Source organism: Macrobrachium rosenbergii, chromosome 54 (assembly GCF_040412425.1).
Source record: "Macrobrachium rosenbergii isolate ZJJX-2024 chromosome 54, ASM4041242v1, whole genome shotgun sequence".
Taxonomy (NCBI): domain Eukaryota; kingdom Metazoa; phylum Arthropoda; class Malacostraca; order Decapoda; family Palaemonidae; genus Macrobrachium; species Macrobrachium rosenbergii.
In genome coordinates, this window is record NC_089794.1 from 17,763,102 (window position 1) to 17,775,532 (window position 12,431).

The 12,431-nt window shown below is 36.8% G+C and overlaps 1 protein-coding gene across 2 annotated transcripts in view; it reads right to left on the bottom strand.

Annotated features, from left to right (window-relative positions):
- Iswi (Imitation SWI) overlaps positions 1-10,008 on the bottom strand; it is a 40,807-nt gene extending 30,799 nt beyond the window's left edge. Inside the window, exons 1-3 of one of the 2 annotated variants that reach the window (XM_067097511.1) lie at positions 9,853-10,008; positions 6,897-7,123; positions 4,801-4,833 (exon numbers count right to left, since the gene is read on the bottom strand). In XM_067097511.1, the coding sequence (XP_066953612.1) occupies positions 4,801-4,833; positions 6,897-7,123; positions 9,853-9,906 (314 nt within the window). In that variant the 5' untranslated portion in view covers positions 9,907-10,008. The remainder of the gene's footprint in view (positions 1-4,800; positions 4,834-6,896; positions 7,124-9,852) is intronic. The other variant, XM_067097513.1, reaches the window with a different exon arrangement.
- Between the last annotated feature and the right edge of the window lie 2,423 nt (positions 10,009-12,431).

Sequence of the window (12,431 nt, forward strand, 5' to 3'; positions counted from 1 at the left end):
ACTTCAAAGTGGGTAAAACATAAATGTCGTACACCTGGCAATGCAGCTTGAGGCAGCAGAGTCTTCCTGCCTACTGAAATCCACTCAGGTACTAATGAACCAGAGGAGGTGGGGTTGTGCTGACTGTCCGTCAGGCACCTGATTACTGTAATTTTGCACCTGCATATCTAGCACTCCTGTGGGCCCTATCAGCTACTTAGTATGCTGGGGAAATTACTTTCCATCAAGAGGACACAAATTGTGACTATGTATAAAGAAGGCAAGCCAAAGAGAGCCATAGCGAATAAGTTAGGAGTCTAAAAATAAAGTCTCCATATGGTGTAACAGAGCTGAGGAGAAGAAACTCAAGGTGGCAGTGCAAAGGAAGAAGAGATCTGAACGTCCGCATAAAACATCCGAGAAGACCGATAGTGTGTTAAAGCATATTGTAATGGTAAATCCAAATATTACCAGCAAAGAATTGAAGCAATGGAACCCTGAAGTGTTGGGAGAGGTGTCAGAACGCACGAAACTACATTGCCTTAGGAAGGATCTTGGTATCCCGTCATACCGCTGCTAAGAAGCCTTTGCTAACCGAGGCAATGAAGAAGAAGAGGCTGAATTTTTGCAAGAAGTACAAAGGTTGGACTGAGGAAGACTGGTCTACAGTGGTATTCAGCGATAAATCGTGTTTCTATGTAACCAAGAGCACTGGGAAGAAGGTCAGGAGACCTAGAGGGTCGAGTTGATTTGACTCTAAGTATACGATCAAGACCCAAGAAGCATGCTGCCTATGTCATGGTGTGGGGGAGTTTTAATGGGATGGGCAGGGAGGGAGTGGGGCACTGTACTTTTTACTGAAAAGTACAACAATGAATGGGGATCAGTATGTAGGTGTTGAATGACCACTTGTTGCCCTTCCAGGAAAATCTGCACATGCGTTTTTATGCAAGATGGGGCACCGTGCCGAGGGGAAAGAAGGCAAAAAAAGTTATTCGAGGATAATGGAACTGAGCTTCTGGATTGGCCAGGGAATTTCCCCCACCTTAATCCAATAGAAAATGTTTAGAGCTTTATGAAGAGGAAGCTAGGCTCTATGGATACGTCCTCTGTCCCAAAACTGATTGCTGCCGTAGAAAATGTGTGGCGTACTGTGCTGGATGATAATTATTTTAAGGGACTGTCTAATTCAATGATGAGAAGAACTGATTATGTTTTAAAGCATAAGAGAGATGTCTAAATATTAAATAAAAGCATAAGGGAGATATGGCTACATATTGAATAAAGAGTATTGAGGTGAATTATGTGTTTGATTTCAACCTTTATATTTTACTTTATAAATTCTTTGTTGTTTTTCTCCACATAAGAGTCCTAAGATTTTTCAGATATCTTGGTAGTACTAAGATTTTTTGTGGTGACTGTATTTTACAATAAATATATTCAAATTTGTTACTGATTTGGTTCTTATTTATGATATTGTGTGAGCTGGAATTATAATTTTACAAAATAAAATAAATTAGAAAAAATATGTATAACTTGGTAAAATTATCATATTTTTACAAGTGTCTTGTTAAAGAGGCCCCACACAAGGTTGTGAATACAGTAGTCACTTTCAATTTCCCATAGAAGGTAGGGAAAAATTTTTTGAACATTTTTTCTTATGCCATGTGTATTTGCATATCTTCCTATTTCCATTGATGTGTTTTTTTTCTTAAATTGGCCAACCATAAAGTTTTCCCAGTCTGGGGGTGTGCTTGATATATATTTAGCCCGTCCCTTAAGGGTTAATGCTACCAGGTATACATTACCTCAAATTTGTTTGCATTTACTTTTCAATTTCCAGCATTATTCCATATATGGTGGCATATGACAGCAGGATTACAGGCATGTACATCCTTTAATAAAATTGCACTTTGTTTATCCAATTCTTTACCTTTCATGATATTTATCCCACACATCAACACAAGGTTCACGTAATTTCATGTACCAACTTTTACAATCTCCTGTTCTCTCTTCAATTAATCTTAACGAATTAAAGGTAACATTTTCCACGATATGAACATTTAAATGAACTGTACTAATACCTGTAGTGCATAAGGTCCTAGTCCCTAATTTGTACAGTGTACAGCATTTGATTTTAAAGTCCAGAAGTAACATAATCAATTCTACCCAAAGAAATATTATTTGACTGACTTACAAGTCTCATGTTCTCCAATATTTCTAGCAGCAGCTCAGATACATCTGTTTCTTCATCCTATCTTTCCTCTACTGGATTCTACAACACCCTGTACACTGAGCACAGCATCTTAAGGCCCAAGTTTTTAAATGTAGGCAGAACAGCCCATCCAATAAATTCCCATTGTACTAATTTGAAATATTTAAATTAGTACTTCAGAACCCTAATAAATGCATGACATTAGGGTTATATTTCATATCATTCTAGGAACACAGCAATCATTACGAGCACGATTTTGTGCTGTCACAAGAAGCCAAAAAATATAGTCCGTGTGACAGCGCTTTTACAAGCCTTTTCAGTAACCTTCTTATACTTTCACCACCACAATTTGCATTTCACCTGTTTGTTCAACTTCAATCTTTGATGGTTATTTTTGTCTCATGAAAAAATGTTGGACCAGCACTAAGAGTTCAGAAATATGGAGCAACTCAGCGGCTTGGTTAATTTCCACAAACTACCTACATAAGCATAACGTTAGCTACTTTCCCCTCTTCACAAACCACTGTTCTCACTGCTTCACCCTTTGAACATCGTTCCTTTTACCTTACTTTAATCATTTTGGACAGGCTTAGGCTATGCCAATGGAACCTGTCATTATAGTTCAAGACTTTTCACACCTGAAGAATATCCCCTCAATCTCTTGTTCAGAAGAAGAAGAAGAAGAAGAAGAAGAAGAAGAAGAAGAAGAAGAAGAAGAAGAAGAAGAAGAAGAAGAAGAAGAATCTGCCCCTGATATAACTGGCTTGGTTTATTTGTAAATGATATCTATTGTATTACTGCACTCTATATCAATTCAAACATTACCCAAAAGAAGCTAACCTCCTACCTCTATTCCAGTGTGTCCTACTTGATAAAATTTCACATGTCTTGTTACTTAACCCCATCCAGGAATACATTGTGCTAGTAAGACAAACACCTGGCATATACACAACTGATTGTCAGAAAAGCAACATACACACATAAAGTTAACAGCACAAATGAATGACCAAATGCAACCACACTGCTGACTGGTATCTTTATGGGTATATTACAGAAAAAAAAAACAGGAACTGTACAGGTGCTATCTTCTTTCCCGTCTTACTACAGTAACAAAAACAACCGCAAAAGTGCCCTCCCAAAGACTACTAAAACAAGAGAAATGTCAAATGTCTAACAAAAAGAATAATTCCCAGTTAAACAACTTAACAATTGAAGTAATGCCTTCAAAGTAAAGCTCTCAAAATGCAATTACTGTACCTTGAAGAAAAAAAAATCAGTTAATGTTACTCAACAACAGTATAAATACTGAGATAAAATATGGTAGAAACATCTCTTGCAACTATCAGGAAGTTTCCCCAACATCGTGAAGATAAAATTCAATTGAAGTGCGAACTGAAAATACGCTGTTGATGAAACTGCCCTTGCATTGGGAAATCTTATTGTTCTTACATTAAAGACCAATTCTCTCATTTTCCCATGTGCCTAAGCACGAGTTGAGAGGGAGGATATGATATTAAGTTCATCCAGTCTTGTTTAGTAATACATAGACAGCATTTCCAAGTTGTGTGACAAACTAAATATGAGAAGATTCCCTCATGTGTTCCTATTTACAATGAAAATAGAATAAATTACAATAATAAAATTGATCATACAATCTCACTGAATAACAACATTGAGTGCAAATTCAAGAGAGAAAATCACAAAATGTTCTGCATCAATACTGTGAGACATCACTCCCAGATATTCCCCACATAATCACACAGGACTAGAGGTTACTATTCTTCACAAGATATATTGAAATAAGTCATATGGAACTCCATTCAATAAAATTCTCAAAATAAATACTTACCTTTGCTGTACTATCACTCTAAATTCCTGTAAAAAGCATCTCACAAGAACAGGATGGATAATTAAAATAATAGTCCCCATGTGTGAAAAAATAAACGTGTGAAAAAATACAAACGTGATGCTCATGCAAGACATTAAATCACAGGCATAAGAAGAGAAGTCTTAATCGTGCAAGATCTTCGTGATGGAAACAAATGTTTAGCCTGTGTCCATGACACTGGGAATTAACAAGATTGTGGTACAACTAGAAACAACTCAGTGGATATGTTCCTCTGCTGGTTTAAATGCCAAAGGTTAAAAAATGCAAAAGAAACTACAGTTAAGCTAACAATATATTAGTAGCAATATTAAAATAAAAAACCCCTACTTTTTACTTCAGTTCCAACATCACCAAATTAATTACCAAACTAAACTACTACGGTGAATGAAATGGATTACACACTACTTTACTTCCCACATAGCAAGGATATTGCCTTACTGAATCAGTAATCGCTATCTTTAAAATTTAGTTGTTCTTTACCTTCTAGACAAACTATCACCCTCACCGGACCACGGCATGCTTAACTACAAAAAAATTAAGGAAACAATGGAGAATAAGTGACATCCCTTTAAATGACTGAGAGCACAGTGCTGGACCTACGAAAATAGAGAAGAACCAAGATACAGTACTGTGAAAATAAATCTCAGATCTACGGATGGGAGAAGACACCTGTTCCTCTCTACGAGCTTACAACAAAACACTATGAGCAGCAACTTACTCTGCAGCTTCTGAACTCTTCTTGTCCACGATGCTAGAAAGAAAAAAAGAGAAAAGCGCTTGGGTATTAATTGAGCATTCCGGCGATGACGATCCTATTTAAAAAAGGCGGCCTTCACTGCTCTATCACAGATATTAGTGCCTGGTACATGCTGAAATATGCAATGTTTAAAAGCAATCCTAGACATACATCTTTGAGGCTTTATTCATATTAGTTTTTGTAGACAAGAACAAATGTTAAGACTTTAAGATTTTAAGAGCAAATGTGAGAGTGAAACATTACACATTCAGTATCGCAAATTATAAAAACACATGGACTTGCTGGTTAAAATAATCTTCCCTAAATGTATTCTTACATAACATACTGGATTAATTAAAACATATTTCACAGCAAAGTAATCACAAGAGTCTGGATTACAACAAAATTACATAAATGGTAAATAACACTGCAATGACAAATCAGCCTAAAGAGTGCTTCATATTTGAGGTACCAAAAAGGAAGGGGTTTGGGGAAAGGGAATAGGGAATTTCAATTAAACTGGATGGCCTTGCAAATCTTTAGCACAAATCTTGGTACATAATGGCAAAAGAGATCAAGACCGTAACGAAAAAAGCAAACAAAAGTAAGCTTACACTAAAAATGATAACCCCTATTTATTAAAATACAACAAATTAATCCTGTAATGCTTCATGATGAAGACACAATTAACTCATCATGCAATCCTTAGAATACTGTACAATATGGTTGAACTTCGAAAAGATATTATTCCTCAACTGTGTACATTGCAAAAATTCTTAACTGCACATTTCCATAACAGGAGACTTCCTGACATCAACAAAGGTCCAGAATATTCACATAGAAAAAAAAAAAAGTGAAAGGACACGAAAAACAGCCCTCTTCTCGGGACAGTTTTTCCTTTTACTCTATAAACCATTTATTTTAGAAAGTAACCAAACTAACAAAATGTACTGTATAACAAAAAATAAAAAAGAACATACATACCTCATCATGATGAAACGAATGTCTTTCTTTACCTTTCTCATGAGATCAGTTTTACCAATCACAAATACAGCAGTGCACTACAAATCTGATCAGGTTAGTATGTTTTTCTGCTGATTTTACATAACTACTTGTGTAGGTCACAGGAACAAGCATGTAGTGACTATATGACCTTTGTCTATTTACAAAGTAAGTTTAGTGACACCATTCAAACTGATAGTATTTAAAAAAAACTTGCACAACTACAAATAGTTCAAATAAACTTGAAATTTCTATGGAAAAGTTCGATTAACTGTTATGCCTAAGACAGAGGTCACGCACTGTAACAGATCCACCATCCCATCATGGGTAAAATTTTTTATCATCTTATAACTGAAATTTCATAGTTATTCCTTGAGAGAGGTAAGTTCTGAACAATGATAACATCACACTATAAATTAGATGGTCTAGCCAAGTGACAGGAAGTCTATGAAAGACAAAAGACGTCCCTAACTGAGATAGGTCACGCAGCCAATATGAAACTGCTTACTCACAATAGCTACCATCCTTATAGGGTGCTTTGAAGAGCAGGAGTTTGTGCTGGCACAAGGCCAATTCAATCTGATTACAACACAGTTAACAGGAATTTATCTTACTGGTCTTTAAATTTTTCATCCTCCTTTAAATATTGTTTCAGGACAATTAGTAATTCAGTTATAATACCTAGTACAGTACTTAACAGATACTGGATAATTAAGAATGCAAGTCTCCAAATAAGATTAATACCTGCAACTTTTTAGTTTTTATTCATGCACACAATAAGGAAATAGTTTATGGAATGTTACATCAAATTTTACCGTACTGCATTTACAAGGGCATCTTGATGATGACACTTTTAACCTCACTGTATATTTTACTTTTTAAACTCCCCTAAAAAAATATAAAAACAATATTCAAAATCTTGACCCACAATATTCTGCTCATCTTTGCTGTCGGTACAGAAGTTGATTAATGGGAAACTGTACTTACCTAAACACGTATCCATATACCAAAAAAAAAGGGCCTTCATCTTGTAAACAATAAAGAGACTAACACAAATACATGTACATGAAACTTACTCGCCAGATATGGAAGGCTTCCTGTTTTCCAATTTCTTTGGCCGACCAGGCTTGCATTTTAGGGGGGATGATGGCGTTTTGTCTCGATTCCCGGCCATGAAATGGGAAAAAATTTCGGTCTGTTTAAGAAGGTAATCGAACCTCTTGGACCTGTCCACTTCCATTTTGTTTTCATATTCCCCGCCCGTTTTGCTGGAGGATGTTGTTTCAGCTGAAGAGGATTCATTCTGAAAATATATGAATTGCTAGTACAGTTTACATGACAAAATACTTGGAAATAAATTAGGATACTAGTCCATATAAGCCACTGATTAACAGGCCCACACAGTGGCTCATAAATCCACAACTACAGTACATATTGGACTCCAAAAAGTTCAAATATTAGCTGTAAGTCAAAAAATTCTGGTATGAATTATTCAGTCATAATATTTGCTGTAAGGAAAACCAGACCAACTAATCAGTTATCTGAAATCCTATGTAGTCTTCCAAAAAGTTTAAATAATTAACTATAAGTATGTTTGGATTTAATCTATCATTTAAAAAGTTCCCCATCTATAAACTTCCTAGTACCTAGAGGCAGGCATGATGATTCCTTTAGTCATGGGCTGGATATCATGCCATCACGACATCAGCCCTCAAAAGTAAATAAAATTCTTTAAAAAATCTAATAATTATATATTTATACTGAATCATTATACACTAATTTGTTTAAATACTGTATAACAATCTTAACATGTTACCAACCTCACTCTAATGCTCGATTTAACATAAGTTTTTGTAAACATTAAAAAAGAATGTACATAGCTAGGCATCCTATTCAATTAACAACCCTTTAAGCCTGCGAGATGCCACATCCACAGACTGCTCTTTATCTCGACGGTAACAACTGTTCTCCCAGCTCACACTGTTTGATGCAGTTTGTGCTGGCACTGCACAGTTACTTATGTTCAGTGTTGCATGAAATTTATTCCAGAACTTCATTCCTTAATACATAATATTGTTCATAAGTGTCAAGCCATGTGGTGGCATCATGATGCTTCCATTTTATCTTCATATGCATTTATTCCATACACTAGTCAACATGGCCTATCCACTGTCACGTCACAATGAAGAATTAGAGTAATTTATTTCTGGTGAAAGAAATTCATTTCTCGGTATAATGTGGTTCGGATTCCACAATAAGCTGTAGGTCCCGTTGCTAGGTAACCAATTGGTTCTTAGCCACGTAAAATAAATCTAATCCTTAGGGCCGGCCCTAGGAGAGCTGTTAGTCAGCTCAGTGGTCTGGTTAAACTAAGGTATACTTACTTTATCCACTGTCACAGAAAAAGTTCCTGAAATGTTGACAATAGCATCACACTAAAACTGGGGAAATATGGTTTTACAAACAGTTTTGGATGTGATTCTAACACATATGATATACATTTCCATCATAAATGCTTGGTTAACCCATTACACCCCAAAAATGTCTGACTTCTGAGGAACCCCTGAGATAAGTCATACCTTTAGGGTTAGGTTAAGTGAGGTTGGTTTGGCATTCTTAGTGCAGTTTGGTTACTAAGGGTAGGTTACTTTATATCCCTGGTTTATAATCATTTCTCCCAGCCAAAACAAAATCTAGTTCTCCACTGGATGACCAATATTTGTTAGATAAGGGAGGAATCATTGTGGGTTAACAGCAAACTTCCAAAGTAAAAGAATGTATAATTTGAGAGTGACTACAGAGTGAGGTGTCGTAAATACTACCCTATTTTTCTGGCAATTACTATGAAAAAATATGCAGAAGGAATATGACCTAAGGTTAATGTACAACAGACGACTGCATGAAGATATCGTTTAGTACTGTAATTTTTTGGCTAATCAATATAAAAAAGGTGTATATAATGCAACACAAGTGACATAATCTGAGAAATTTACTGTCTTATATTTCTGCATTGAACGCCAAGGGGCTGGTACTTAACATGGCGGAAGATCCACGGGGAGCCGTGTTCAGTGCCAGCTCCTTGGGGATGAAAGCAGACATAAAATAAGACTTTAACTTTCTTATCGTCTCTGTAGATTTCTTAGATTATCACGCCTGTACTGCACTATAGGATACTGTTCAGTCAAATGATTATATTAATAAATGATATCTCCAAACAGTCGTTTCCTCTACTTTTACCTGACCTAACATGGTGGGGAAGGGTGGGTGGGTAAAACTGAAGACTACTACCGCTCCTCTCTGGTTTTGGCAACTACAATCCGACGTGTAAAACGAGCGCTGTGTTTAGCCTAGCCACAGCGCTTTGAATCATAATAAGCAAAAGATGGAAAATACCTTAAAGCAAAAAACCTGGCCATAAGCATAAACAAAAGGCGTAAATATTCAGATTGACGACTGGCGGAAACCAGGCCGCCTTAGCAGTCTTCATTATTACCGGGAGTATGACCTAACCAAACTTAACCTTCACCTAACCTGACCTCGGATGCTGTGCCCTAACATGGCTAGGGGGACCTTGCCCCCCCCCTCCCAAAACCCTACCAAGTTGTGATAACCACAAATTGCTCATCAAACAATGAATTACAATATTAGAAATATTAACATAAAATAAAATGGCATATTCTACCGAGGCCTAACGTACCGTCGTACCTTACGGCACCCTACCCTGGGCTAGAGTCAAGGTAGCCCAAGCTACGTACCGCGTAAGTCACTCATCCGAAAAAGAACCCCGGCATTAATAAAGAACCCTCCTGCATGGACAACAATTTAGATATAAAGAAAAATAAGCAAAATAATTTAAATAAACGACATTTAAAGCAATCACCTTTGCGGCAAACTATAATAAAGGCCCGAGGTAAACGAACTTGCCCACCCAAGGGATGCTTTTCTTCCCGCGTTAATGACAACAGATGAAAACCCTCCTCTAAAACCGGCCATATTTCCCATTTAAGCAACATTCCGGGTGTTTCTACTTACGGAGTTTTCCTCCCCGACGTCCATGGGTTCCACCGTGTCCTCGTTGTCTGACATTTTGTATAAACTTGACCGAAAATGAGGGAAATACTACGACTATTCTTTTGTACACACAACCCGGCAGTACACTGGGTCTGGTAGGTTCTACCTGCTGGAGATTTAAACATCTTCCTGGAGTGTTGTATCTCAACTTCAATGTCCAAAATTTGAATATGCCGATTCAAATAGGGCTGACAGCTTCATTCTCAGGTTAAAAAATAATATTCTGATTTCATTGTGTCAATTATTTTCATTATGAGTCAAAGAGTTTAGTATTTTTTATTTCATTGCATTCTCCATTCCCGCTGTAAATTACAACGAAATCAAGCCATCAAATTATTTCCTTCCTTGAATTATGAAAAAAAAAAAAATCTAATCTTTGTTTGTTATGAGTTTGCCACACGTCCCTACTAGCACAGTTTTCGTAAAAAATGATCGCGGAGACAAAACCATTAGAGCTAAAATCCAAATGAAGTGCTACAATTGCTAGTTTGAGGATCACCAATGAGCAGCCAAGGACAAGAACAGTTTTGATCGGCGTCCATAACCTCAAGTCAAGTGAGACCTAAGGCAGCAAGGCAAAGGGTGCTGATACCGCAACAGCTAGACCTATGTAGACGCCGCTCCCTACACCCCACAAACCCCGATCCCCAGCCCATATGAACAGTAAAAACTGACTACAGCCTGAACTATTTTTGATTTAAACTCACAGAAACAGAGCGATTTGCCGACGATGCCACCGAGTGACCAGGGTCCTAATAGTACCTTTCCTAGTCTTTCATCTACACGATTCTCTTTTCATCTCCAGCTTCCCATCTGACAATAAAGACTAAACTAAAATATATGAATAAACAAAGCAGATAAATACATGAATGTCCCAACAACAATGTAGGCTACCAGAAAACTATAGCACAAATGCAAGGTAGTTTTGCAAAATAGCCCTCGATTCAAGTACCAGGGAAAGAACATTAGTGTGGAGAAATTTCAGTTGTTTGAGGAGTGTCAGCAATAAAGAGCTACAGGACTTTAATTTACAGAATGGCAGATGCAATAAATTAACAAATATTTATTGAGCGGACATTACTTGATGTCCTCTTGTGCCCCTTAGTACAGTACCATGGCATTCTGGCAGGCCAAGAGTAGTCTTTTAGATAAGTTTGGCATTCCCGGGTACCAGAAAGCCTAGGGAGTAATGGGGAAAGAGTTAGACGGGCCGTATCTGCTCCATTAATAAAAACAGTTTATATGTATTTACACAAACACACACACATATATATTATATATATGAGAATAGATATTACCCATAACAAAATAACAATCAGTAATCTGGGCATATGCAAACGATCACGGACAAAATATATAGCAGGAGAAAGAAAATGTACTCGAGTTGACATTTCAATAAGAATGTCATTTACATTCCGCATTTTTACTCTAATACAATCTTCTTTTTAAGCTTCTTTGCTTTGCCCTACGAGGATAAACGCCAGCCAGCACTGTCATACGGCATTGCCAAACGAGAATCATTACCTAATTAGCGCGCGCTTCTCTTTCCATGGCGTGGAGTTCTTCTCACGGTAAAAAACAAAGGCACATTTTCTTTGATGCTGCTTGTATCCATCATGAATGGCAAATTGTTTACGTAACAGGCAATAACGTTGAGACCTGAAGATGGTTATGATATAATCCTTAAATGTTAACGTTATCGTTGTTTTTCTACTTGCATGTCACACAGGAAAACTACAACAATTCACCGAAGAAAACCATTGGATTTCAAAGGCAAGGAAGTATGTGCAAAATCTGTGGGCATCAGGATACGTTGATCATTTGCAATTTCTACCGTGCCAACCCATTGTCCATAGCAGCATCCTTTTTTCATTTTGAAAAATGCAGTGAAGTTCCACAGATGACATTATAGGGGACCTTGTTTATTTATCCTCTAAATTTCCTCGTAAAATTAATTTCTCGTCGTTTCGACTGAACTGTAAAATGATCAAAGCATCCACCACACAAAGGTCGATACATCAGCCACAATAAAAAAAAATACTGTAAAGGTTCCCAACAGATTTATAATTAGTTCTGTAATTTCTGTCACCTTAAAAATATAATATACTCGTAGAACCGCTTTCACAACTGTCAGGAGCTACCTCAGGCATTCATGTGATGAATTCAACAGACCAGTTGCAATCAGTCATGCTTGGGAATGAATGAAATTGTGGACAATGTGGAACTGTGCTTGTAAATTTGTTCAATGGAAAATTCTACAAATGAACATCATTTTTGACGCAGCAATGTCTAGTCAGTCAAGCTATCACCAGTGATCGTTTATTTATTTTTGGAATTATGTCATAAAATTAATAAAACACCTTTGCTATGGTTTAATATCTACCTTCTATCAAATTTACGTTAGCAAAGGAAAAAATTGGTTTCTTGCCCTTTTGTAATACACACACAAATACACACATGCACGTGCGCGCGCACACACACACACACACACACACACACACACACACATATATATATATATATATATATATATATATATA